The 27,603-nt window shown below is 55.5% G+C and overlaps 2 protein-coding genes across 6 annotated transcripts in view; one reads left to right on the top strand and one right to left on the bottom strand.

Annotated features, from left to right (window-relative positions):
- SULT4A1 (sulfotransferase family 4A member 1) overlaps nucleotides 1–27,603 on the bottom strand; it is a 996,812-nt gene that overhangs the window by 347,666 nt on the left and 621,543 nt on the right. The window lies entirely within an intron of this gene.
- Nucleotides 577–27,176, top strand: PARVG (parvin gamma). Of its 5 annotated transcripts, XM_050805993.1 has the most exons (15): nucleotides 577–643; nucleotides 1,014–1,192; nucleotides 2,593–2,683; nucleotides 5,568–5,632; nucleotides 7,852–7,954; nucleotides 9,477–9,617; nucleotides 10,907–11,022; nucleotides 12,365–12,420; nucleotides 13,975–13,997; nucleotides 16,199–16,257; nucleotides 16,391–16,459; nucleotides 18,654–18,755; nucleotides 23,220–23,285; nucleotides 26,269–26,341; nucleotides 26,838–27,176. In XM_050805993.1, exons 3-15 carry the CDS (start codon nucleotides 2,605–2,607, stop codon nucleotides 26,945–26,947), a joined length of 1,062 nt encoding a protein of 353 aa, XP_050661950.1. In that variant the 5' UTR covers nucleotides 577–643; nucleotides 1,014–1,192; nucleotides 2,593–2,604; the 3' UTR covers nucleotides 26,948–27,176. The 5 variants fall into 5 exon arrangements, with proteins under 5 accessions (XP_050661950.1, XP_050661949.1, XP_050661953.1 ...); XM_050805992.1 differs by lacking the exon at nucleotides 577–643 and having other exon boundaries at nucleotides 668–1,192; XM_050805995.1 differs by lacking the exons at nucleotides 577–643; nucleotides 23,220–23,285 and having other exon boundaries at nucleotides 673–1,192.

The following is a 27,603-nucleotide window of genomic DNA, read 5'->3' as shown; positions in this document are numbered from 1 at the left end:
ATAGCAGCCCTCTCATTGTTCTAGACACATGTAACCGTGATTGAGAGAGACCATAGCAGCTCTCTCATTGTTCTAGACATGGGTATGTAACCATGGTTGAGAGAGACCATAGCAGTTCCTGAGGAGCAGAAGTCTGGTGGGGAGGCGGGCGTCACACACCAGCTGACCGACCAGCTGAGCCAATAATGCCCTGGGTTTAAGTGCCGTGAAGGAAACCTCCAGGGGCCATGGTAAAGAATCATAGGGAGGACCTACTTCAGGGAGGGCAGTCAGGGAAGGCTTCCCAGAGGAGGAGGCATTTAAGCAGGTGTGAAGGATAGAGACTCAGCCACGTGAAAACTGGGGCAGGGGCTTCTAGGTGGAGGGAACAGGACATGTGAAGACACCAAGGCAGGGAGGCAGGTGGTCGCCGTGGCCGGGAGAGAGGTTGGGGGATGAGGACGCAGGTGTGGCTGGCAGCTTACTTATGCTGGGGCTCATGGGCTGGGCTGCACAGCCTGGATTTTATTTTAAGAGCTATTGGGCGCCGTTGGTGGGTTTGAGTGAGTGGGGACAGGAAGTGACTCACTCCTCCGAGGGCTTGTGGGAGACTCAGCTCAGGGGCAGGCAGGGGGCGTGGGGAAGGCTGCAGCTCAGAGTCCAGGTAGGAGGCTCCTGCGTGGTCCCCGGAGAGGAACGGGCCTGGCCCAGGGCGGGGTGTGGAGGTGGCAGGACGGCGGTGCGGGATGGAGTGTGGCGGCCAGGCCGACAGGGTGCTGGTGGTGGGTTGTGGCGGTCGACCCCAGGCTCTGGCCTAAGTAGCTGCCATTTTGGAGGTGAACAGCCTGCGGGGAAACCGGCGTGATTTGGGGAAGGCGTGAAGAGGGAAAGAAATAGAAGCATTGAGTTTAAGTGGCCTGCAGAACCGCTGGGGCCCAGGTGGCACGGCGGGCGCTGGGGCCCCGGGCAGAGCTTTCTGTAGGTTTGTGGCAGCTTCACTTTCACAGCATCCGCCCCCTTGGGCCCTGCTGCAGAGAGGAGGAAGCTCCTGCCGGCTGAGCGGGCCCTGGAGGAAGTGAACGGCGGGGCTCCTGCCTCCTGGCCTGGTCCCCAAAGCCCCCAGAAGAACCCGGAAGCTGCTTTCATTCGGAACCCAGGGACCACACTTTGCACCCAGTAGGCCGTCGTTTTCCTGCGTGGAGAAAGCGGCTGGGTGAGTTCTGGCATCGGGGCCACCACACTTGGGTGCTGGGGGTCACGGAGGGAGGGGCCCAGACACCACCTGGGAAGGATCCCAGAGTGCAGTCCCAGCCGAGGCCACCTGGGGAAGGGAGTCGGTAAACTGGGACTTTGAGTCCCCATGGCCCCTCCCGCTGCCCCTGCTCGGAGGCTTCTCGGAGTCCTCCCGCCCTGTTCTACGGAGGAGTTTTCTGTCCCTGAACTTCAGCCAACCCCTCCATCTCCAGGTGAAGAAACTGAGGCCCTGGGGCCAGGAACGGGCTTGCCCAGCCTGCTGATCCCTTTGGGCAGCATTGAGTCCAGGCCCTCCTTGTAAGCTTGCATCCAGGACCAGAGAGGGCAGGAGGTTTGCCCAACGTCACACAGCCCGAGTGAGGAGGAGCTGGCCTGGGACGCAGGCTTCCTGATGCCCAGGCCGGGTGCTTTCGTCTTCTCTGACCATGGCCCTCAGCTTGGGGATTAAGGGGCTGGGAGTTAGTTGGGCTCCCCACCACCTCCACACTACAGGGCAGGATGGAGTCTGGCATCCCCCACCCCGGGCTGGCTGCTGGTCTGACACGAGTGGCTCCGGTCGAGTGAATGCCTCCGTCTCCCACAGCTCTGGGGGCTCCCTGCTCTGGCCACCAACTTCTGCTGTGTGATCCCCCACCCCAATGTCTGATTGAGTTTGAAAACACTGAGAAGACCCAGGGACTGAAGAGGGAGGAAGAGGGAGGCCAAAAGGCGCCAGCCGAGCCGGCGAAGCCTTTGCGGGAGAGGAAGTGAGCCAGGGGAACCGGAAGGAGGGCTGGGCTGGCCTCCGGGTCTGCCCCTGTCCTGGGCATGTGGCGAGCCCAGCCTTCTGCCCATAATGAGGACGAGGAAGATGAACAGTGCCTCTGTCAACCCTGGCCCTTCCGGTTTATGGTATGGGAGATGTCACCATTCCACGCATCCCCCTCAGCCAGCCCCACACAGGACGACCGGGGAGGTTTCCCTTGAGCTCAACCTGACAAGCTCTGAGGAGTGAGCTGTACCTGCTTTATCCTGACTGTCTGGGGTGGGGTGGGAGTCCCTGGGTAGAGGGCTGGGGGCTGCAAGAGCGTGGTGGGCAGCCGCTCTGCACCTGCCTGAGGAAGGACCACTTCCCCACCAAGTCTGCTTGGCTGTGTCCGCCCTCAGCTTCTGTGCCTTTTTCTACCCCATCACCCCGTAAGGGTTGGTTCAAGGGCTCTTTCTCACAGGGCCCGTACCCCCCGCCTAGGCTGGCATGATGACGTGCCCCTGGAGCCCGGCTTCTACCCTCCTTCTCTGCCTGCAGGTCTAGAGGAAATGAGGGGCTCAGTGAGTTTGGGGTTTCTCAGACCTTGACGTCCTCTCCCGTCTCCTCTACAGGATTGGGAGGTGATGGAGCTGGAGTCCTTGTATGACCTGCTGCAGCTCCCCAAGGGGGTGGAGCCCCCAGCGGAGGAGATGCTCTCACAAGGTGTGTGCCCACACGGGTCTGAGGGCGGAGGGTGAGGGTCTGCATGGCAAGAACGAGCCTGGCCATGCCTGGGACATGCAGTGCCTTCCCAGCTGTCAGCTGAGTGCCCAATTCTGCTCACCCCTGCCTCCGCCTTCTGCTTTATGCTTGACCCAACTCCTCCTCCTGGAACCTTCTGCAGAGCTAGAACCTCTTCTCTCCAGGTGAGAGACGATGTGGATTACGATGGTGAATACCAATTGCTCTTGTCCTGGGAGCCTTCTGTGTGCCTCTGCTAGACCAGCACCTCTTACCTATAGCAACTCGTTTATTCCCAAGGGTGGGCGTCATTGCCTACTTTATACAGATGAGGAAACTGAGGCACAAGGGATAACGTGCCACAGCAACAGGAAACTCTTAGCAAGTGGTGGAGCTGGGTTCTGAGCCCAAGGAGGGTGGTCCCAGAACTGGGGTTCCACAGGCACCACACAGCGAAGCCCACCCCACAGCGATGCCCACCACACAGCGATGCCCACCCCACAGTGATGCCCACCAGGCAGCGATGCTTTGCAGAGTATGGGGCTCCTGATGTGCTCCCCTCACACGTGTGGGTCTCTTTCAAAAGTGGAGTGAGCATAGGATGGAGCAATTCAACAAGTGTGGGTCACCCTTTCAGCAAAGCTCTGTGTCATGAGCTCTTTGGGGGGTTGGCGGCCACAGTCCCTGAAACCTCCTTTCTAGGAGGTGGCTCAAAAGAAGGACAGGTGCAGGTGCCCAGAGCTGTCACCCTCCCTGTGTTCTCTGAAAGAAACAAACGAACAACAGCGCAGCAGGAAGCAACCAGACGGCCCGGGGGAAGGGCTTTAGGTGAACTCATTGGAATTCGTGTAACCACAAAAACATAGATGTGCTGACAAAACGTGTGAAATAATTTAAGGGAAGGGAACAGAATGCAGCTTTCTCCAGCTCCTGTGAATACCGCCTTTTAATTTTTATTTATTTATTTTTTTCTTGAGACAGAAATCTCGTGTTGCCCAGGCTGGAGTGCAGTGCCACGATCTCGGATCACTGCAGCCTCCACCTCCCAGGTTCAAGAGATTTTCCTGCCTCAGCCTCCCGAGTAGCTGGGATTATAGGCACCTGCCACCACACCTGGCTAATTTTTGTGTTTTTAGTAGTGATGGGGTTTCTTTTTTTTGTTTTTTTGAGACGGAGTCTCGCTCTGCTGCCCAGGCTGGAGTGCAGTGGCCGGATCTCAGCTCACTGCAAGCTCCGCCTCCCGGGTTTATGCCATTCTCCTGTCTCAGCCTCCCAAGTAGCTGGGACTACAGGCGCCCACCACCTCACCCGGCTAGTTTTTTTTTTGTTTTGTTTTGTTTTTTTTTTTTGTATTTTTTAGTAGAGACGGGGTTTCACCGTGTTAGCCAGATGGTCGTGATCTCTTGACCTCGTGATCTGCCTGCCTCGGCCTCCCAAAGTGCTGGGATTACAGGCATGAGCCACCGCGCCCGGCCCTGAATGCCGCCTTTTAAGTAGGTGTTATGGAGCAGGAAGTCCAGTGCCAATAGGGTCCCTGGTGCGGCAGGTGAGACCCCAGAGGGGACAAGCTTGGTCCAGAGTCACCTGGCTGGCTTCTTCACCATCTGGTATTCTGTGTTTAAACCATTGAAGATTAGAAAGTGTCCTGAGGAGGCTGGGCGCGGTGGCTCACGCCTGTAATCCCAGCACTTAGGGAGGCCGAGATGGGCGGATCACGAGGTCAGGAGATCGAGACCATCCTGGCTAACATGGTGAAACCCCGTCTCTACTAAAAATATAAAAAACTAGCCGGGCGAGGTGGCGGGCGCCTGTAGTCCCAGCTACTCGGGAGGGAGGCTGAGGCAGGAGAATGGCATAAACCTGGGAGGCGGAGCTTGCAGTGAGCTGAGATCCAGCCACTGCACTCCAGCCTGGGTGACAGAGCAAGACTCTGTCTCAAAAAAAAAAAAAAAAAAAAAAAAAGAATTTTTTGTTTTACAATTGATTTAAGATACTTAAAGTTCTGGCAAGCAGAGCTGGGATATTGGATGATTCAAGTGGCAGGAAGTCTGCTCCAGGAAGGGACAGCACCATGTTCATTCATTCATTCGTTCATTCACTCACCTGCTCACTAGCCCAAGCATTTGCTGAGAGCCTGCCCTGTGCTGGGCACATCAACCCATGATGCTGTTGCCTTCCCATTCGTCAGAAGACACGGGGCTGGGTAGTACTTGAAGATTTTCTGAATGTCTAGGAAAAGCCTTTATTGGAGTCACATGAGAGACAATGCATTTTGTGAATTTAGGCAAGACAGTCCCCACTGCTGACTCAGTTTCCCCCCATGTACGTTGGAACTAGTTGATCTCAGAGGTCCTTCTCGGCCCTGACATTTTGTGGGTTCTGTGAGTCTAAAATGTGGGCAGATGCTGGCCATGGCCTTGGGGAAGGGGAGCTGCTGGGCCTCTAAGGGCTGCCCCAGGGAGTCGGACTACGAGAGGGGCCATGGAGGGGCCTGGCAGACCTGGGGTAAGTCCCACCTTTGCCCCTTAGAGCCTGGTGAGCCTGGGCACCTACTCCCCTCTCTGGCTGGGGTTTCACTTGACCTAAATAGGTAGGGTTGCCAGATAAAACATAGTATGCCCAGTTAACTTTGAATGTCAAGTAATCAAGAAATAACTTCCAAGTTTATGTCTCAAAGTATAAATGCCGCAGTGTCTGAGGATGAGCTGGTGTTTGTGAGGGAAACGAGGGAAAGCACGCTGGGGTGGAAGTGGCAAGGCCAGTGCCCCTGGGGCTGTGGTGCCAGACTCTGTGGGTGACCTGCAGGGAGCGTGGCCAAGCACCCCACAGGGTCCCCACGCGCTTGTCATACCCACTCTGCTTCCAGGAGGAAAGAAGAGATACCTGCCACCGACTTCCCGGAAGGACCCCAAATTTGAAGAACTGCAGAAGGTACAGCAGCGTCCACAGCCCTGGCTTCCCTGGGTGCCTCTACTTGGCAGACCAGGCAGTGGCCTCCACGGGGCGGGGACAGCAGACCGCCCCCATTCCTTGACCTCAGGCTGGGGTGTGGCAACCCCCGAAGACCCCTGGGAGGCCTGTTGAATGGAGCAAGTCACCCACAGAGCCTGCATGAACAAACATCTATTGAACACCAACTGTGTGCCTTCACATACACCATCCCAGCAACCACATGCGATTTGAGGGGAATCTATTGTCCCCTACATCCTGGGGACAGGACAGACAACGAGGCTTAGACAGGTGACCTGATCTGTCAGGGGCATGCAGCTGCCCATTACAGAGCTGTGGTTTGACACGAGCTGCCAGCCCCTAAGCCGGTGTTCCTCCCCAGCTTGGCTGCCCAAGGTGTAGGAGAACTGGTGAGGTGGTGGCGGTGGGCCTGGGTCACCTGTGCTCAGTTCTCTCCTTGGTTATGGGTCTGCTGCTATGGCCACTGGACCAGCTGGGCACAGGTAGACTCCAGGCCTCTGTTTCCCTCAGCCTCTGTGTCTTCAGTCTCCACATGGCCTCTCTGTTGCCTCCTCCAGAGAGGCCTCCTGGCCTATACCATCTTCCATACCCAGAGGCTTTCTGGGCCATTTTCCATCATCCTTCCTATTCCCTCCATCCATCCACCTTTCCCACCTTTGGCCAGCACACCTGGCCCAGCCCTGTGCCTGGCACTGGGGACACCATCTGTGGTCTTGCCTGGAAGACCTGGAGGGGTGCTGACATGTCATCCCAGCTCAGGCTCCTCCAGAGGCTGATCCTGAGACAAGGATTTGGGTACCAGTAGTTGAGTTGGGAGGTTGTGCCAGGAGTCATGGGAGGGAAAGGGCCAATACATGGTTAGTGATGGAGCTGGTCATGGTTCTGGGGGCTCAAGCCTGCTGGGTATCCTGGAGCCAGCATAGAGCAGGTTCAGAGCATTCCTTCCCAAGGGGCAATGGAGCTGGGGTATCTATACACCACCCCCTGACAACCTCCTGACAATCTTTAGTGAACAGCTGCTGTCTGAGAAAGGGCTGGGCCTTGATTCCCTGGCACTCTGACCTTTTGAGCACAAGCAGAGTGGGGGACAGCTTTGAGCAGAGCTGCAGGTGGGAGCTGGGCCAGTAGGCACCAGTCAAAGAAGGGGCAAGGCACCAGCAGTCCCTGCATTAGCTTCTTAGGGCTGCTGTAACATGTGACTGCAGACTGGATGACTTAAACCACAGAAACCTATTGTCTTACAGTGCTGGAGGCCAGAGGTTATCAACCAAGGGGTTGGCAGGATCGGCTCCTTCTGGAGGCTCTCAAGGGGCCTTGTCTCCTCCCTTCCCCCCCAGCTCTGATGGTTGCAGCATCCTGGGCTCTTGGAGCTGTGGATGCATCACTACAATTCCCACCTCCATCTTCACGTCCAATGTCATGTCTCTCATTTCCTCCTGGGACCTCAGTAGGAACACCTTTAACATCCATATTTCTGCAGGCCGGGCGCGGTGGCTCATGCCTGTAATCCCAGCACTTTGGGAGGCCGAGGCAGTTGGATCACGAGGTCAGGAGATCGAGACCATCCTGGCTAACACAGTGAAGTCCCATCTCTACCAAAAATACAAAATATTAGCCGGGCTTGGTGGTGGGCACCTGTAGTCCCAGCTACTCGGGAGGCTGAGGCAGGAGAATGGCTGAACCCGGGAGGCAGAGCTTGCAGTGAGCTGAGACCATGCCACTGCACTCCAGCCTGGGTGACAGAGCGAAACACTGTCTCAAAAAAAAAAAAAAAAAAAAAAAAAATCCATGTTTCTACTGACCATCTCTTCAGGGCAATCTAGGTTTTTTCTATCAAGTGTTCATTATCCAATTCTTTCCATTCCCGAAACCACTTCCCCATTTTTAGGTATTTGCTATGGTAGTACCCCACTTCCTGGTACTAAAACCTCACCCATGATAATGACAGCCCCACGCTGCTCAGGTTTGTGATGAAGAGAAGCAGGGAGTCTGCAGGAACCCAGAGCAGGCCCCTAACTCAGCCTGGGAGATCAAGGAGGGCTTCCCAGTGGAGGTGACATTTGACCAGGTCTTGAAAGATGGGTAGGAGTTGGCAGGCGAGAGGCAGGCATTCCAAGCCAAGTGTAGGGCCAGGTGAGAAGCCCCCATCCCCCCAAAAGTTGTCCCCTTGGGGCCTGCAGGTGCTGATGGAGTGGATCAACACCACTCTCCTCCCCGAGCACATTGTGGTCCGCAGCCTGGAGGAGGACATGTTCGACGGGCTCATCCTGCACCACCTATTCCGTAAGTGGCTGTTTCTGGGGCTGCCTGGGCCTTGGCCCCATCCCCCTGACCTGGCCCCTCCAGGCCCTACAGCTGGGCTCTCTCCCTCGGTCCCCACAATGACCCCGGGTTTAGGCACACCTGTCTCACTTTCTAGATGGGAACTGGGCTGGGGAGATGGAGGCGCTGTCCATGGCCCATGAGTGAGGGGGCTGAGCTGGGGCTCAGGCTGGGGCTCTGACACCTGGGTTGGTGATCTTTCCACCACACCACACTGCCTCTCCAGCACTTATTGAGTGCCTACTGTTTTGAGGTGCTGGGAGGTAACAAAAGAACCCATGGTCCCTGCTCTCGGGCTGTCCCAGGCTGCTGGAGAGAAAATAGGCAGTCCTGGGTGGCTGGGGACAGGGCTGGGCTCCTGCCTCCATGTTCCTCCTCAGTCTGGAAAGCTCCAAGGGGCTTTGCTGGGGGTGTGCATTCTCAGGGTCTCCTCCTGGCCCTGGGCAAGTGTCCCCACAAGCCCCAGAGTTACCCTCTCCCTTTGCCCTTGTGTGGTCATGTCTGGTCTACGCATCTCTTCTGCACACAACTGTGGTCTTGGAGGCCCCGGATAGGCCCGATTCCATGTCCTCAGCACTTCGCCTGGGGCCAGCCTCCGCAGTGTTCGCCGAGCTCTTTGGAGATGGGCTGCACAATTCCACTGAGGCGGCTAGCACTTCCCGGCATGTCCCATGTAGCAGGCGCAGTTCATCCTCAGAACAGCTGGCCGGGCGCGGTGGCTCAAGCCTGTAATCCCAGCACTTTGGGAGGCCGAGACGGGCGGATCACGAGGTCAGGAGATCGAGACCATCCTGGCTAACACGGTGAAACCCCGTCTCTACTAAAAATACAAGAAAATTAGCCGGGCGAGGTGGTGGGCGCCTGTAGTCCCAGCTACTCGGGAGGCTGAGGCAGGAGAATGGCGTGAACCCGGGGGAGCGGAGCTTGCAGTGAGCCGAGATCGCGCCACTGCACTCCAGCCTGGGGCACAGAGCAAGACTCCGTCTCAAAAAAAAAAAAAAAAAAAGAACAGCCCTGTGCTGTTACTATCCCCATTTAACAGATGACGAAAGGGAGCCTCTGAAATGCCTCATAATTTGTCCAAGGTCTCACGGTTAGAGAAGCAGGGGGTTCAGGATAGAAGCCTAGGAGTGTAGGCTTTAACCACAAGGCCACACTGCCCTGCAGAGATGAAGTAGACACAGCTGTGCAGAAGAGCAAGGGCTGCAGGCACAGGCTGATCAAGGTGAGGTGGGCTGTCTTGACCAGCTCAGGGGGCTGAGACTTGCTCACATCATGTGGTCTGCGTGCCCCACCAATTCCTGGGAGCTGGAGGGCATACCTGGTTGAGGCTGTGGGTGTGGCCCACGGTCCAACGCCAAGAATGAGCTCTCCAGACCCATGCTCTCTGAAGCACCAGGCAGGCTCAGCCTCCTGGAGGGTCCCCAGGTGCTCTCTGAGCTGCCCCCAGCCAGGGGCCCTCACCACCCTCTCCTGCCTCCAGAGAGACTGGCGGCACTCAAGCTGGAAGCGGAGGACATCGCCCTGACAGCCGCAAGCCAGAAGCACAAGCTCACAGTGGTGCTGGAGGCCGTGAACCGGAGTCTGCAGCTGGAGGAGCGGCAAGCCAAGTGGAGCGTGGAGAGTATGTGGGCCGCAACCTGGCCACCCCGGGGGAGTGTGGGGCCACTGGGGTCCTTCTGCTTCAGGCTTCTCACCCACCAGGAAGGCGTGCTCATCCTCCTCCCAGCAGGGGTACAACCTGGGAGTCCGGAAGGAGGTAGAAGCCTCGGGCAGCCACAGTCAGGCATCTGGCAGAGCAGCCAACAGCCCAGCACATGTCTGTGCCCCGGAGGGTGTTACTGCAGCAAAGTGCAGCCCAAGGATAGCAAACGGTTTTGTGGAGAATGACAGTCACTGCTGAGTTCCAAGCACCATGGTCAGCCCATCCTCACTCTCATTTCATTAACGTATTGGAATATCTGCAGGCCCTGCCTGTACAAAAAATGAGTGTGCCTGGCCGGGCACGGTGGCTCACGCCTGTAATCCCAGCACTTTGGGAGGCCGAGGTGGGCGGATCACCTTAGGTTTCAGGAGTTCGAGATCAGCCTGGTCAACATGGTGAAACCCCATCTCTACTAAAAATACAAAAATTAGCTGGGTGTGGTGGCAGGTGCCTGTAATCCCAGCTACTCAGGAGGCTGAGGCAGAATTGCTTGAACCTGGGAGGCGGAGGTTGCAGTGAGCTAAGATCGCACCATTGCACTCCAGCCTGGGCTACAAGAGTAAGACTCCATATCAAAAAAACACCAAAAAACAAAAGAGTGTGCCAAACACCTAAAATTCCCTACCCCACCTGGTTCACAGTTTGGTATAGATTTCTTTCCCTTCAATTCTTTATATCCCCTCGACCCCCATCCCGGATGAGAAAACTGAGGCTGAAAGAAGTTAAGCAGCTTCTCCAAGGTTGGGCGGTGAGGGTTTAACAGAGTCAGTTTTCAAACCCAGGTTTTGTTGGGTCACGTGCGCCTGCATTCGCAACGTGTAAGGTCTCACAATCAGTAATTGATGTTGATGAAATCAACCTTGAATTAAGTCACATTGAGCTGAAACCTAATGATCGTTCAGCCAGTGCCTTCCCAGAGGTCACTTGGTTGTTTCCAATTGTAAACAGTGCTGCAGTGAACATCTTTGTCTAGAGCTGCTTCCACAAGGGAGATGGTACCCCTGGGCTATATTCTAAGAGGAGGGATGACGGAGTGAAGTGTGATGATTTTTAGGTTCTGAACATGTATCTCCAGATCTCTGCTCTGCAGAAGGCTGGACACAGACCTCCTTCATCTGCAGATGTCGTTCTGACAATGAGGAAGCCTGCATTTGGCTGCACGTTTTGGCGGCCCCCTGGGCTCTGACCTGTCTCCACTCTCTTCCCAGCCATCTTCAACAAGGACCTGCTGTCCACCCTGCACCTCCTTGTGGCCCTGGCCAAGCGCTTCCAGCCCAACCTGTCCCTCCCAACCAACGTCCAGGTGGAGGTCATCACCATTGAGGTAGCAGCTGGGCCCCCAGGGATTTGTAAGCAGAAGCTGAACGTCTTGGGTCCCCATTGCCCACCCTGCATGGGTGGAGTTGGCTGGGGCGGGGCTCACCCAGGGTGAGTTTCAGGGAACCCTGAGAAATAGAATCCGGCCAGGAAGGCCAGGAGGTGCTGTCTGGAGCTGGGGACAGGCTGGTTAGAGTCTAGTGGGGCTGGCAGAGGCCTGGGGACATGAGGAGGTCCATGGTCGGCCAGCTCCACTTGACCTCAGCAGAGGGCATCTGGTTGGCAGAGGCTGAGGCCAGGGGTTGTCAGGCCATATCCCTGAGCCATGTGTGGCCGTCTGTTCATAGCCACAGGGAGCCTTCACACCCCTGAAGCAAAACCACTACTCTCACCATGAGGGTGCTGTCTCTTGTTAGATCACTGATGACTGTGACAGTGCCCCGTTCTCCTCCTTCAGGAAGCCTTCCCAGGTTTCCCCACCCTCAGATGTTCTGTCTAGCGTGTGGCCTGCCTGTGCTGCAGTTAATACCCAGGAATCTGCGCTTCCCTCTCCAGACAGACCCTGAACATCACAATAGGGGGCCCCACCTGCCCTACCCCAGCCTCGGGTCCCTCATGCAGAGGGGCTTCGTGTCTGAGGGCTTACCTCGGACTTGCCCCAAGAGAATAAGCCAAGTTTGGCTAAACCTAGTCAGAGTCATTTCTACAATTTTTTTTTTTTTTTTTTGAGATGGCGTCTTGCTCTATTGCTCAGGCTGGAGTGCAGTGGCACAATCACTGCAACCTCCACCTCCCCAACTCAAGTGATCCACCTCAGCCTCCCAAGTAGCTGGGACTACAGGTGTGAGACACTGTGCCTGGCTAATTTTTTGTATTTTTGATAGAGATGGGGTTTCACCCTGTTGCCCAGGCTGGTCTCGAACTCCTGAGCTCAAGCCATCCACCTGTCTTCATCTCCTAAAGTGCTGGGATTACAGACATGAGCCACCACACCTGGCCTTCTACTGTTTTTTAAAACCATTGATTATAATTCCCTACCAAGCACTTGTGTGGCTTGGTCTATACTGCCAACATAAATCAGAGGCGACTTCATTGATTCACTCCTTCATTATTCATTTGTTCATAGCCACATGCTCCGATACGGCCCTCCTCCCGCCGTGAGACTCTGGGGATGCCTCGGGGAGTGAGGCAGACACATCCCCAACCTCAAGAATCTTGGGGGAAGAAAGACAATTAAGCCAGGCGGCTGTCCTGAGGAGAGATGATGCAGAGCAAACGGGACACTGGGGTTGCTTTGGGCCCCAGGGTTTTCCGGATTATTTAATTTCCTTCCCCTTTATTTTTCTTAGAGCACCAAGAGTGGTCTGAAGTCAGAGAAGTCGGTGGAACAGCTCACTGAATACAGGTGAGGGAGGACGAGGGCCCGTGGATGGGGCTGGGGCTCACAGCGGTGGACGGAGGCAGGGCGGGGCCCGGGCAGATCTGCCCAACCTTTGTGGGAAGGGCCCTCACACTCTGGCTTTTTCTCTACCTTTGTTCCACGGTAGCACACAGGACCCCTTTCATTCCAGCCTCCAATCAGGTCCCTGCCTGGCCCCTCCTAGCCACCCTGCTTTGTTCTCTAGGATAGGGGGCCCTGGGTTTGGGTCACAGGGGCCAGTGAATCTGTCTCTCTAGTGTGAGCAGGATGTTCCTCTTTCCTTGCAAAGCTGTAAGAGTCTTAGAGGCCCCTGAATGGCCAGGGGCTGGCCGTCTTTCTCCCCACCCACTGGGGGGTGTGGCCATCCTGCTCCCTGCCCACTGGGGCATGGCCACCTGCTCCCCACCTACTGGGACATGGCCATCTTGTTCACTATCCACTGGGGTTGGCCATCCCGCTCCCTGCCCCCTGGGGCTGGCCATACTGCTCCCTGTCCACCAGGGGTGTGGCCATCCTGTTCCCTGCCCACTGGGGGCTGGCCATCCTGCTCCCTGCCCCCTGGGGCTGGCCATCCTGCTCCCTGTGGAGCAGAACAGGTGGGGCCTGGAGAGGGATGGGCCCTAGGGGCTGCACAGCTGCCAGCAGATCCACCTTTGCTGGCTTCCATGTGACGCTGACTCACGACTCTCACAGGGATGCAGCCAAGTTGCTGGCCAGGTGGGGCTGCCATCCTCTGAAGGCTTGGCTGGTGCTGGAGCTGTGTGGATAGCACATGGTGTCTGTCCCTCCTGGCAGCCTTGGCCTCTGTGCTGAGCCCAGGTCTCTGTCCCAGGCTGCTGGGCTCTGCCCCGTGGGGCCCAGCTCTCTTCTGGAGGGCTGTGGTTAGAGAGACTTGGCCTGCCCTGGACCTACAGAACTTCTCTTCTGTGGGGTAGGGGTGGATCTAAAAACCTGACCAAAAAAAAAACAAAGAAAAATTGTTCAAAAACAGTAAAAATGGGGTGAAAGAAGCCAGACCCAAAAGAGAACACATGGTATGGTTTCATTTTCACGAACTTCCAGGACAGGCAAAACCAATAGATGGCAAGAGAAATCGCAGCTGTGGTCAGTGTAGGGAGGGAGGGGATGGAAGAGAGAACACGGTGGGGGGCGGGGGGTGCTGGGAGGGTCTGCAGCATGTAAGTGGGGGTGATCACACAAGTGTGTATGTGTGAAACGCACAAGCTGTAAACGTACGACTTGTGCACTTTATGATATGTGTGATGTATCTCCCTCAGAATGAAACAGGAACCACAAAACCAGCAAAATCCTAATGTTGCCAGGTGTGGAAGCCTCAGGGAAGGGCACGAACCTGTTTCTGTCCTTTGCTTCCCACAGAGACCTTCTCTGCTATCTGCCCTACCTACAAAGCTGCCGGGAAAACCACAGCATGCCGGTTTCTTTGCAAGCTTGCCAGCACTGATGCTTGTCATATTGAGACATTGTAGGTTTGCAGGGCTTTTTTTAACCATTTGTTTGCTTTTTCCACCCCCTGCACAGCACAGACAAGGACCAGCCTCCGAGTGAGTACTTTCTTCATTTTTGAAAATCTGTTCCTATCTGATGCCTGTTAATGCAGACGAGTCTTGATGGAGGGTTAATTGCTGAGCATTCTCTCATTTGCCCGTCGCCTGCTGTTTGTATCTCAAGCCTCATTCTTATTCATTTGTCCCTCTTTCTGTCTGTCCATCATGGAGCTGGCTGCTCTTTCTCATTATATCATTTCTGTGGGGAGAGAGATTTATAATTCACATAGGCGGTGATGGTGGAGTCTGTTAAATGTGTGGGCTCTGGAGTCAGTGGTCTGTGCTCAAACACCAGTATTCCCACTCATTAGCCACTTAAGTTTGGGCAAGTACCTTAACTTGTCCGTGCCTCAGTTTCCTCATCTATAAAAGGGCACTCACCTTTTAAACTGGCAGTGAGGGTTAAAGGAGATAATTTGTGAGTGTGTTCAGCATGTGGGCAGTGCTCAATAGTGAGTGGGCAATAATGTGGCATCGACTCTTCTGACGGAGCTGTTCACCAATCAGTGGATTGATCTAGTTGCTACTTCTTTCATGCATCCATTCCTTTGTCAGTGGTCTGGCCAGCTCTTCACCCACTCATCCATTCATCCGTTTATCCATCTATGGATCCATCCTTTCTTCCATTCATCTATCTACTCACCCACCTATCCACCTACTCACCTATCCATCCATCCATTCATCCATCCATGCATCCATCAGCCCATTCTTCCATTCATCTATCCACTTACCCACCCATCCATTTATTCATCCCTCCATCCATCCATTCATGCTTCCATTCATCCATCCATCTACCCATCCATCACCTATCCATCCATCCACCCACCCACCCACCCACCCATGCACCTATCCATCCATCCACCCACCCACCCATGCACCTATCCATCCATCCATTCATCTATCCACTTATCCACCTATTCATCCATCCATTCATCTATCTACCCATCCAACCACCTATCTATTCACCCATATCCATCCATCCTAACACTATTTTTTCTCCCTGTACCCTCCCCACTTAGATACATAGCTATGTGGGTAGGGATGCTATGAGGGGCACTTCACCTGCAGAGGTAGAGATAATAACCTGCCAGGAGCTTCTGAGAATGGGGGCTGAGGGAGGCTGAGTTTGGGGAGAAAGGAGAAGGGAGGGGCAAGGAGGGCTGGCTGGGGATCTGTGTATGTAGCAGGAGGGGCAGCCTGAGGACATGAGGGGTTGCCCAGGGAGCAGTATTTTGGGCATGGGGCAGCACGAGAAGTGGGTGTCACAGGGTGAAGAAACCCAATTTCCCTGACCACTGCTGTTTCCACCATGTTTATTGATTTCAGGGGGCATTTTAACGTGCATGATGCTATTTGGTGCTACTTTCCCGCCTTCACTAACAAGGGAACTGAAACAGAGAGGGGTGCTGTGACTTGCTTAGAGTCACACAGCTGCTGAGTGGCAGAAGCCACAGCAAACTCAGGCCAGTCTGTATTTGGTGCCCAAGGACCAGTGTCCTCATGGGAGGTGTGTTAGCTGCAAATAGCAGGAATCCAGCTTGTGCACAAAGGGCATTAGCCTGAGGACATGAGGCGCCCGAGACTGGACGCCGGGGCCTGAGCCGCTGTTCCCAGACCCCAAGGGAGCGAATGAGTTGCTGAGAGAGCTGGCCTTTTGCAGGCAGCGGGTTCAGACACTCTTGGGGGCGGGGGGAGGCAGCAGGGAGGAGCCCTCACTCAGCCAATTTAAAACCAAGGGGAGGAGACTCATGGACCCTGATCACCCACCTGTAGCAGCTCCCGTGGCCCTGGGGAGTGGAGCAGGGCCCTGGGAGGAGGGAGGGCCAGCTGGCAGATAAAGGGCTGCAGCTGTGCAGACGCAGTAACAGGTGTCGGCTGCAGGAAGAGCGGCTGTTTATGAAGTCCTACTGTGTGCCCGGTCACTGTGCCGCAGGGCCAGGTGTGTTACCTGCTATCGAATTCCCTCTCTGCAACAATCCCAGCTAGGGAGGCACAGAGAAACCAGGTGACTCCCCCTGGGCCACACGGCCAGGAGAGCAGTGACTCAAATCCAGGTTTATTTTATTTGAGAACCATGATCTAAAACGACAGCTCCCTCTGGACTGGTTATTCTAAGAAACTTTTGTGAAAAAAAATTCCCTGTTTGGCACAAAGATAATAGCATCGTAATGAGGTGTTTATTGGATCTGTGTCTGCAGAGGACGTCTTTGATGAATTATTTAAGCTGGCTCCGGAGAAAGTGAATGCAGTGAAAGAGGTAGGAGAGATCAAAGCTCTCAGCAGCTCTGGGGCCGCCCACCCCACCCACCGCCCACCTGTGCTGTAGGAGGGAATCACAGGTCCTTGCATCACACCTGCTGCGTGCTAGGCCCGTGTTCTTCCCTGGTTAGGCCATCGTGAACTTTGTCAACCAGAAGCTGGACCGCCTGGGCCTGTCTGTGCAGAATCTGGACACCCAGGTAGGGACTGAGCTGCGGCGTCCCCAGGCAGGGCAGGGCCACTGGCTGTAGGAAGGAAAGAGGGTTCTGCAGGCCTTGGGAACCTGCTGTGTGGTGGGGGTCGTATCACCTCTTGGAGGCTTAAGGTCTCCCCCCCCAGTGGGACTGTTGCTGGCAGGCAGCACTGGCCACCAGGGACACGGTGGGATCCCGGGGGTGGGGGTGTGGGAACACTTCACAAAGCTGGAGTCACCCCGGCTGTCACTGCTTCTCATTGTTATAATTTTATTTTATAATTAATCTTAGACTAGCTGATGCCAAGACTTGAAGCACATGAGTCTTCCCTGCGTGGTTGTGTTCGCCCAAACAGAATTTATTAGATTTGCGCCATGTGCCAGGCGTAGGTGACAGCGCAGCCCCGCCGTCTGCAGGCTCCGTGTCTCTCACAAGCACCCTGAGGAGCCCAGCACCCCCCAGCTGACTGAAGCTGAGTTTTCCCAGGAGCAGGAGCAGAATCTCAGGGGGTCCGCACCCACCGTGGGCTGTGGCTTTCCACAGTGAAGCTGTGTCCCCGTAGGCTTCCCACACTGCAGGGGGGAGCAGGGGGTGCAGAGGAGCAGAGCAGCTGCCAACCCCGGGGCCTGCAGAGTGGGCATGGAGTCTGCTGGATGCCAGTGGCCTTAATGGGACATGACGTAGGCATCTGGCCACCTGGGTTGTGCTGGGGTCTGGGGTGGGGAAGGAGTCTGGTCCCAGAGGGACCAGTTGGCTCATGAAGCTTGTAGCCAGAGCTGCTGACCTCTCAGAGAGACTGTGGATGGGCATTGGCTGGGGAGGGAGGGGTTAATGTACTCCCATGCCTAGTCGCTAAAACCAGTAAAGCCCTCACTATGTGCCAGTCCCCAGGTAAAATGCTTTCCATGTTAGCTCATTGAATCCTCCCCATAATCCTCTAAAGTGGGAACTATACTACCCCACTTACAGAGGAGGATGTTAAGGCACAGAGAGGTTAATTAACTTGTCTAAGGTCACACAGTGATAAGTAGTGGACCTGGGATTTGAACCCAGGCAGCTGGGGCCAGAGTTTGTGCTTATAACCACCTCATACAGTGGCCACGTGAGAAGTGTGTGTGTGATATGGTGTGGCAGCATGGCAGGGTGGAAGTACCAGGCTCTGCAGCCAGATAGACACACATTTCCCTCTTGCCTCCACCGCTTATGGGCCCTGGGCTCTGCTGAGACCCCTCCACATTTGCTGTGTGACCTTGGGTGAGTTACTGGACTTCTCTGAACCTCAGGCTCTTATAAACTGGGTGCAAGACAGCAACTTGGTAGAGTTGTGAGTGATACATGAGCTGTTGAGCCCCACATGTTTGGTATATTACCTGGCACGCTGCCAGCATGAAATAAGAGATTTGTAGTTTTATTATATTTCATGTGGGTATAAACAGGATGATTATGATTTCTGAGATTTACATTCTACCTGTTCCATCTTTCTCTCTCCCTTGGTAAAATAATGGGTTTTAGAGACTCACGGCATGTGCGAAGGTGGTATTTAGAGACTGTTCAATAAAACGGGGTAAGGAAGTCCCTTGCATTCCAGTTGTATTACCAAGGAATAGTGGCGGAAAAGATTTCAGGCCCAAACTAATAACATCGAAACAGGCTTAATATGAGGAAATTCCATTAAGGGCTTCGAATGGCAGTTTCTTCCAATATCCCATCCTGTGTTTTGTATCTTTGAAGAGACTCAATACGATTATATTAACATATGATATGCTGGTGGCAGGGACGACAGCTTTATCTCTGAACATACAGACAGAACAAACAGAAATATTAATGTGGCAGCCGGCGAGATGAGCCCGGTGTGCTGCTCTCTGCCTTTTCTGATGGAATAATTTTACACTTAACTCTATTTTCCCCTGTGTTTCTGTAGCTTGTGAAACAGCGTGCTGTTTAAAAACTGACATGAGGCTATTCTGCAGTAAGTTTAGAAAGCGCTCTTTTCACTGAGCAGGTATTGTGTACCAGGCAGCCCGAAACCACTTTTTACCTGCGACCCTGTGAGGTCAGGAATGTCTTCCCCACTTCTCACCAAGGAACCAGCGGCTCAGAGAACTTGTACGGCTTCCTTAGGGCCACACAGCCTGTAAAAGACACCGTGGGCTTCCCCAGACTTCTTCCGTATGACAGTCTTCAGTTCCTACCTTTGTAGTTTGCAGACGGGGTCATCTTACTCCTGCTGATTGGACAACTTGAAGGCTTCTTCCTGCACTTAAAGGAATTCTACCTCACTCCCAACTCTCCTGCGGAAATGGTAAGTTTTCCAAAGATTTTTCTTGATGGTCTACCTCTGGGTGAACAGATATACAGAACTGACATGACCAGTCTGTTTATTCACTTCCAGGTGACGTGAAGGGTGTAGGGGAAGCTTGTTTGTCTATATATCTGCCTGTCCATCCATCCATCCACCCATCCACCCACCCACCCACACACCCACCCGTCTATCCATCCACCCACCCACCCACCCAACAAACCAACCATCCATCCATCCATCCATCCATCCATCCATCCTTCCATCCATACATCCATCCACCCACCCACCCACCCACCCACCCATCCATCCATCCATCCATCCATCCACCCACCCACCCACCCACCTATCCATCCATCCACCCACCCACCCACCTATCCATCCATCCATCCATCCATCCATCCATCCATCCATCCACCCACCCACCCACCCACCCACCCACCTATCCATCCATCCATCCATCCATCCACCCACCCACCCACACACCCCCACCCATCTATCCATCCACCCACCCACCCAACCAACCAAACAACCAACCAACCAACCAACCAACCAACCAACCAACCATTCATTCATCCATTCATCCATCCATCCATCCATCCATCCATCCTTCTATCCATACATCCATCCATCCTTCCATCCATACATCCATCCACCCACCCATCCATCCATCCATCCACCCATCCATCCATCCATCCACCCACCCACCTACCCATCTGTCCACCCATCTACCCATGCATCCATCCATCCACCCCCCCACCCACCCACTCATCCATCCATCCCACCCACCCACCCACTCATCCATCCATCCCACCCACCCACCCACTCATCCATCTATCTATCCGTCCATCCATCATCTACCTATCTATCTATCCCCGTCTACCTATTATCCACCTACCCATCCACCTATTAGCCCTTCTGTTCACCTACCAAGCCACCCACCATCTATGCACACATCCATTTAACTGCCCACCTATCCATCCACCTACCTGCCTGTCCATGCACCTATCTTCCTGTTTATTCATCTACCCAGTCCATCCATCCATCCATCCACCCACCCACCTGCCTGCCTGTCTACCCACCCATAGGAAGTTGATCTATATGTCTGTCTGACCATCCATACATTCATCCATCCACTTGCCTACTGTCCATTTACCTGCTTGTCGTTTCATGCATCCATCTGTCTGTCCTTCAGTCCATCTTTCTGTTCTGTTTATTGATCCACCCAATCTACCCATACACCTGCCTGCCCATCCACCCACCTGCTCACCCACCCATCCTCTACCCACACGTCTGTTCCCTCATTCCCTGAGGGCCTGTTTAGTGCCAGGCCCTGAGCTGTATGGGATGTTAAGATGATCCAGCACAGCTCCTGCTTTCAGGGACCTCTCAGTCTATGCCCACTGTTCTCCTGGTGACATGTGGTCTTGCAGGGCCACAGCAAAATGTGTTGGTTCAGATGCCTGGGTCAGAGGAGGGACCTGGAACAATGAGGGGTTAGAATAATCTCAAGAAGTCAAGAAGGGCATTGCATCAGAGGCGAGTTGGGAGGTTGGTTAGGGGTTGGTTTGCACAGTTACCGAGGAAGGGCTCGCAGAGGGGAGGGAATAGCATCAACAAAGGCTCAGAGTGGGGCAAGAACAGGAATGGGTCAGGGAGGTGTCAGTGCTTCACTCTGGCTAGAGGGGCTGGAAGGGTGGGGCCTGACCTGGGGGGGCTCAGCAGTTCCCACGTGGACCCTAGAGGCTGGTGGACTGGCTGGGAGCTGGCTGCCTGCATCCAGGCACGAGGGCTGTGGCTTGACCTGAGGAAGAGGGACGGAGAGAGTGATGGAGGTGAGGTGGGAGGGCAGGTGAGCCTGCGAAGATGCAGCTCCCGCCGCCTCTTCCCCAGGTACAGCCTTCAGTGCCCACTGGCTAGTCCTGCCTCCGCCCCCACCAGGCCCCTGTTGTGTGTGCTGCCACTTCCTCGAGCTCCCTGGGCTCTCACACCTCTGGGCTTTGGCACAGGCTGCTCCCCTGTCAGGAGTGCCCTTCCTACCCGGTAGGCCTGGCCCATGAGAAGGGATTTTACTACTTTCCAAATAAGGAAACAGAGGTCCACGGGGGGCCAAGGCTTACCCTGGGTCACTACCAGGCAAGAGGCCTGGGTCTTGTGCTTTTCACCACCAGCTCCCTGCCTGCCTGGACCTCAGGTTTTCTGTCTCTGAAAATGGGCTGACAATGCCTGCCCCCCACTCAGGCCACACAGGTAGTAAGAAAGAGTTTGGAGAACCATCGAGGAGAAAGCACTGAGGGACGTGTGGTCCCTAGTGTCCCCAGCCTTGCCTCTCACAGGAGGTGACATTGGAGGCGTGCATCCCAGTGGACGGGCTGGAGTGTTGGTGGCTGGTGGCACGCCCAGGATCCTGGGCAGCCAGCTTATCTCCATCCATGCCGGGGTTCCCGTGGCCCGGGGCAGGAGGGCCTCTTTACCTCTCTGCAGCAGTAGCTTTTTCTGAAGAGATGAAGACGAGGCAGGGCCACATGCCCAGTCCCAGGGCCAGCCTTTGGGGCTGTTTCTGAGAGAGACAAAGGCTTCCATCCCTTTCATATGCCCAGGGTGTCCCTGGCACTGGATCAGGCCTCTTGGCCTATCTGGGGCCCAGTAGCAGGTGAGGTCCCCCCTGGGCCCCTACCAGACTCCTCCTCCACCTAGACCCTTCTTCTGGGTCCCCTCCCCTCAACCCTTCCTGGACACCCACCCCATGCCTCTCCCCTGCTTTAAGTGGACCACCCAACTGCCAAGCCCCATCTGCCTCCCCAGCCACGTCCCCTCCTCCCTTCCTGCCGACTCCCAGCTACAGCCACATGACCTCTGGCCCGCTTCCAGCTCTCCAGGGCCTGGTCCTCCCCCATTCCCTCGCATCCACACAGGCTGTGCTCTCAGCCCAGCCTACCCCGCCTTTGCTTCCCACCTGCTTCCCCGGGCGGGCGGCCAGCTCTGCCCACCTTCTCAGCTCCTCTGCAGTCCCTCAGTGCTCTGTGGGGCCCTGAACCACAGTCCACACTCCCTTGGGGTTAGCTCCCTGCACTTTGCCTCTCCTGGCCCTCTCCCCCATCCTACCTCCATGCCCCTGTGAGGGCGGGGCAGGGTTGCATCTCCATTTTACAGAGAGGAGCCCAGAGCCCGAGAGGCTTACCCAGGACCACCCAGCTGCTCAGTGGCAGCCTCATGCCAGGACAGCCTACCGCCCGCAGCCTGCCGTGTCCCTCGCCCCAGCGGGGATGCATCTTGAGTGGGTGTGATCTCCATCTTCCCTGGAAGCCAAGTGCTCTGGACTTGGTTCCCAAGAGCTGGATGCTGGGTCAGAGCAGCGAGGCCGGGGCAGTCAGTGTCTACGGTCCTGGTGGTCGTGGCAGGCAGAGTGGCCGCTGCTTCCTAGGTTCTTCCATTCGGAGGAGCCGCATCGGCCAGCCGTTGCCACAGACGTGCTGCTTAACAAACCACCCGAAAACCTAGGGGCTGAAAAACACGCTCGTGTCTTCCCACAGACCGGCAGGTCGACTGAGTTTAGCTGCTGGAGGCTCAGTTAGACTTTGTCACTCCTCCGAGGACTGGATGGGGATCAGGCTGCCGTGGCTGGGTGGCTCGGCTCTGTGCCACAGCCTGCCATGTTCCTCCTGGGACCAGCAGCTGGCCCAGGCACGCTTTCCTCCTGGCAATGGCAGACACACGAGAGACCAGACAGAAGGCATGAGGCCCTGGCTTGGAATGGGCAGGCTGCCACTTCCATTGGAGCAGGCCCTGTGGCCTTGGCAGTGATGTGGGACAGCCCTGCTAAAGTGTGTGGGCGCAGAATTGGGCCGATGGTGGGATCTCCCGCAGGCAGTGTGGACAAATGTGCTAGTAAGTCCTCATGTTGGGTCTTGGAGTTAGGAACTCTTCCCATCCCCATTTCCACAGAGGAAACAGTTCAGAGAGGCACAGAAGCCTGGCCCAGAGCACACAGTGAGTTAGGGACCTCCCTGTTTCCCTCCTGTGGAGCCAGCATGAGCCCCTGGGAGATGGAGGGTGCCAGGGATCGGTGGGGTTGAAGCCAAGGCTGAGACTGGGTTCTCAGCCTGCCTCGGGAAGGCAAGGCACTGAAATGTGAGTGGTGAGGAGAGAAGGTGGAGGAAGGAGGCAGGTGGGACCACCTGTGGGCTGAGGGCCTGGGGCTTGGAACCCAGCTCGGAGCCGCTCTGGGGTGCCCCTGGGCTGCAGGGCCTCTGCTCAATCTGTTGCACCATCCAAGCCCCAGTTACAAGATGGGAACAAACGTGCAGACTTCCATGTTGCTGTGTGCAGCCGCTTTGCTGAATCCACTGATTTTAGAACCTACTTCTGAATATGAGTCAGATTAGATGTGGGGGAAGAGCAGCAGCCTCTTAGCTCAGACCCCAAGAATGAATTTTTACAGCATGTTGTGGGCAATCTCTGCTGCAGGAATGTGTAATCGAAGTGCTGAGAGGTCGTCAGCTGCGGAGGGCGGGAACACAGCCCTTGCTGAAGGTGGGCCCCTGTGGAGCTTTTATCTTGGCAGAGCAGCCTCCTGAAATTGGATTTCTCATTCTCAGACCCTCTCTGCGGATGGTGTTTATGTGAGATAGTCATTCGTTATGGGCACGGAAGTTAAGGACGGGGGGAGAGAGGATCATTTGCTCCCAGAAATCAAATCCCTGGAGCCAGGAATCCTTGGCATCCTTCCACATTAAATTATTCTTCCCCAGGAGGATTTGCACGCATCTTCCCGGGTTGTAACCTTCTCTCGGCTCCGTGGAAGGTGGTAGTTTTATCTTCATCTCAAACCGCACATGGAAGAAAAATCTCTGGACAGAGCATCGTGAGATAGCCCTGCAGTCAGGGTCGGCTCTTCTGGCAGATGATCTTTTGTTCGGATTCAGTGTCATTGAGGAGGAGTGTGACAAACAGAAGCAGATGTCATAATTTTTAGTGTTGATAGCCGCTCCCAAAGCATAAGCTCCATGAGGGCAGGGGGTCTGGTCTGTTTTGGGCACTAGTTGCATGGCTAGTACATAGTAGATGACAAGTATTTTTTAAATAAGTGAATGAACAAAGTTATTCGAAAACATTGGTCCCAGGAGGTGCTCTGTGACAAATGGGTTCTATGAATAAATAACTTGGGGAAACATGTCTAGTCTTGAAGGTTCATGAGACCCACTAACACGTTCAAGGTTCTGATAAGTCCTGCAGTGAAGGACTTCCATATTATTTTATTTAATCCATCAGTTTCTAAAAATGTTTGGCCACAGATATCCCGTTTCCTGTCCATCCTAGATCACAGTTTGGGAGATTCTGACTCACTGAGTATATCAAAGGCGGGGCTTTGAGGCAGGAGAGCACAGTGTGGAATCTAGAACCTCAGGTTCCTCAGGGTCTTGTTCTCCCTCCGACCTTTACTCTCCATGTAACTGCAAATAATATTCATAACAAGAATGTGAGCAATAGCAACAATTGCAACCCTAGTTTCCCAGAATATTCCAGGCTAGGAGGAAGAACTGGGGACACAGTGATGGGAACTTCCGGTGATGCTCTGGTCTGTCCACTCAGAGCTTCCCGTCCATCTTGGTCTGGACAGCCTCAGAGCTTCACCCCGCATTGGCACCTGCAGCGTGCTGCAGCATTGGCTCCGTGTGATAGCCTTTGTTTCACTCTGTCTCCCAGGCTGGAGTGTGATGGTGCAATCTCGGCTCACTGCAACCTCCACCTCCTGGGTTCAAGCAATTCTCCAGCCTCAGCCTCCCAAGTAGCTGGGATTATAGGCATGTGCCACCACACCCAGCTAATTTTTGTATTTTTTAGTAGAGACAAGGTTTCACCATGTTGGTCAGGCTAGTCTTGAACTCCTGACCTCAGGTGATCTGCCCACTTTGGCCTCTCAAAGTGCTGGGATTACAGGAATGAGCCAACGTGCCTGGCCCATTTCTCCTTGTTGGCTGACTATAGGGGAGCGGCCTTGCTGCTGCTGCTGGGCACCCTGCCCATACACTCCTTTCCATCTGGGACCTGCCCTCCATCTTCGTGTCCCCAAGTGGAGAAGGACTCTGCTAACCCACTTCCGGCTCCTGTGCCTTCATCATCCTCCCCTTCAAATCTTGCTTTGTGGCTTCAATTCTGTGTCCGTCATCACATTGAACGCACATGGCAGCCTTGGAGAGGCAGGCAGACAGATGCATCATCCGCATGACACAGATGAGGCAGCTGAGGCCCAGCCAGGATGTGTGACTTGTCTGATGTCAGACACTTAGTGGCAGGGGTGGGGGTGGCAGTGCACAGATATCCAAGCTAGATCCCAAGAGTCCTCTTGCTCGGGCCCTCCAGGAGATGGCTGAGGGTGGCCTGGGCCAGGCTGGCATTCTGGATGAGTCTTGCCTGGCCTTGCTCATCCAACGCTCAGCCAACCTGGCTTCTTGGCCCCTGGCTGGGTTGTCATGGGAACTGCCCTGCCCTGGTGGGACTGCTGTGGCCAGGCAGATAGGGAGGGAACGGGACCAGGCACGGCTGACCCGTGGGCTGGGATGTCCAGCCCCTCTAGTGTATCTACTGGTGGCTAAGGCAGAAGGGAGGACCTGTTTGAGGTCACGGTGAACCAGGAGTTCGTCCCTCTTCACCCACACCAGGCTGCTGCCCTAAGGCAAATGGCTGGGACCTACTCTGGTTGTAGATGAGGCCCAAGGGAGAAGCTAGAATGGGAAGGGAGGGGACCCACTGCGGGAGGGCCGGCAGTGCTCCTGCGCTCTCACCATATCCTACAGCAAGGCACAGGGGAACTGTGGTAAGCCCACTTTGCAGATGAGCAAAAGGAGGCCCCAGGCAGGGACCAAACTGAGCAATGAACCCCTGGGGGACCTGACTGATGCTCAGGCGCCCTCTACCTCTAAAGGGGGCCATCTCTGAGACTGCACCCCAGGCAAGGGGTGGCGGAAAGGACAGCCAGCTGGGTGGGGACCACTCCAGTCTCCAGTCTGCTTCCCGTGGGCAGACTGGTTTGAGCACTTTCTGTCTCATGAGCTCCAGTGAGCCCCTTGGTTCCTCCGAGCCTCGATCTCTTCACTGTGCTTTGCCCTGGGAAACAGCTGTTCTCAAAGGGGATCTGCCACCCCAGGCTCTTGCTCCTTTCCCTGGGTAGTTCTCCCTGCCTGGCAGGACTCACAACCAGGCATCACCTCGACCAGGACCCTGATCCCTACTGGGTATCCTCTTTGGTGATTGTCTTTTTCAATGGCAGTGGCCCCTGGATGCATGTGTGTTCCCAGGTGGTATAGCACCTGCTCAGAGTGGGGCCTGTGAGTGGCTGAGGAATGAGGCATGGATTGTTTGTGTGACGGAGTGAGCTCCCCATCCTTGGGGGCTGTGGGGAGTTTGGGCTCATGATGGACATCGTAGACAATAGGAAGGGCTTGGCACTTGGGACCCAGGGCCTGGCCTGGGGCTGCTGCTTGTGCCCACATCTGACAGGGCCTTGTCATCATAGCTTCACAACGTCACCCTGGCGCTGGAGCTGCTGAAGGATGAGGGCCTGCTCAGCTGTCCCGTCAGCCCTGAAGGTGAGTGCATGGCAGATGCCCACATGGTGGCCGGCCCTGGGTGGCCGCCTCGTGCGAGAGCCACAGAACGGGGTGCAGGGCGTTGGGGGATGAGCACGCGTTGGCAGAGTCCTCTTGCCTGGCAGGGGTGGAGAATGGGTGCTTGCCAAGGTTTCCTGGGAGGGGGTACTGCAGCCCCAGGGGAGGAGGTCCTGGCGTGGGGGAGACCAAGGTCTCTGGGGACAGGCTGTCCAGAGAAGCCAGACCTTGAGGAGTTGCTGTGTTGGAGGCACCACAGGAAGGTTCAAGGGAGGACTGGCCAGGAGGAGGAGGCAGGTCACGCAGCGGGCATGGGACTCAGGCCTGGGGTGACCAACTGTCCTGGTTTCCAGGGATTCTCCTGGTGTTAGTACTGAAATCCTGAATGCCAGGAAACCCCTCAGTGCAGGGCACACCGGGATGGTCGGTCACTGCCACCCAGGCCTGACCAGCTGCCCTGCCCTCCTTTGGTCCACAGACATCGTGAACAAGGATGCCAAGAGCACACTGCGGGTGCTCTATGGCCTGTTCTGCAAGCACACCCAGAAAGCACACAGGGACAGTACGCCCCGTGGAGCCCCGAATTGACCCTCACTGCCCCCAAAGCCCAGAGCCTGCCTATCAGCTCGGCTGGAGGGCCCGAGGCCGCAGGGGGTCCTCCCACGGTCCCACTGTTTCCTGTGCATTCGTGACCCGCTTCCCTCCCACCCTGTCTCCTGTCTCCATCATCAGATGATCTCTGAACCCCCTTGTGTGGATCATTTTGAGCTGCCTGGCCTTGCTCAGTTTATTTTAATAAAAGTATTTCTGGGAGGGATTCTGGGAACTTGCCAGGGCCCTGTGGAGGGCCCTTAAACCCACAGCCTCCCTCCCGTGGGGTGAGTGTGGGTCACATCAGCCTCTGGGCCCAGGCTAGTGACAGCCCAGAGAGGTGGCATCACTCGGGGCTGGAGGCTCACAGGGACAGGGCCCACAGCCCCAGACCCTAACCTTTCCAGCCCAGGTCCCCACACTGGCCTGCTTCTCACTTGGGATGATGGGCCCCAGAGTCACCCTCCAAGGCAGGAGCTGGCATGGTTCCATAGCCACGCTCCCACCCACCAGGAGAAGTGGATTCAGTGACTGTTAAAGCAGCACAGGCCGGGCTGAGCCCTGCAGCTGCTCTCATGGGTTTTGCCCAAAAGTCACAAAGAAACGATCTTCGCGGTTGGTTGGTGGGTTCAGGTTGTCTCCAGTCTATCCTC

The sequence above is a fragment of the Macaca thibetana genome, chromosome 10, assembly GCF_024542745.1.
Source record: "Macaca thibetana thibetana isolate TM-01 chromosome 10, ASM2454274v1, whole genome shotgun sequence".
Classification (NCBI taxonomy): domain Eukaryota; kingdom Metazoa; phylum Chordata; class Mammalia; order Primates; family Cercopithecidae; genus Macaca; species Macaca thibetana.
The sequence above is the reverse complement of the archived record's forward strand: the minus strand, read 5'-3'. Positions and strand labels throughout refer to the sequence as shown.

Bases quoted from the DNA above. Each gene is read 5' to 3' on its own strand.
- PARVG (XM_050805993.1), top strand. From the start codon at position 2,605: ATGGAGCTGGAGTCCTTGTATGACCTGCTGCAGCTCCCCAAGGGGGTG. The intron at 2,684-5,567 runs GTGTGTGCCCAC...CTCTGCTTCCAG, and splicing joins GGAGGAGATGCTCTCACAAG to GAGGAAAGAAGAGATACCTG. The intron at 5,633-7,851 runs GTACAGCAGCGT...TGGGGCCTGCAG, and splicing joins AATTTGAAGAACTGCAGAAG to GTGCTGATGGAGTGGATCAA.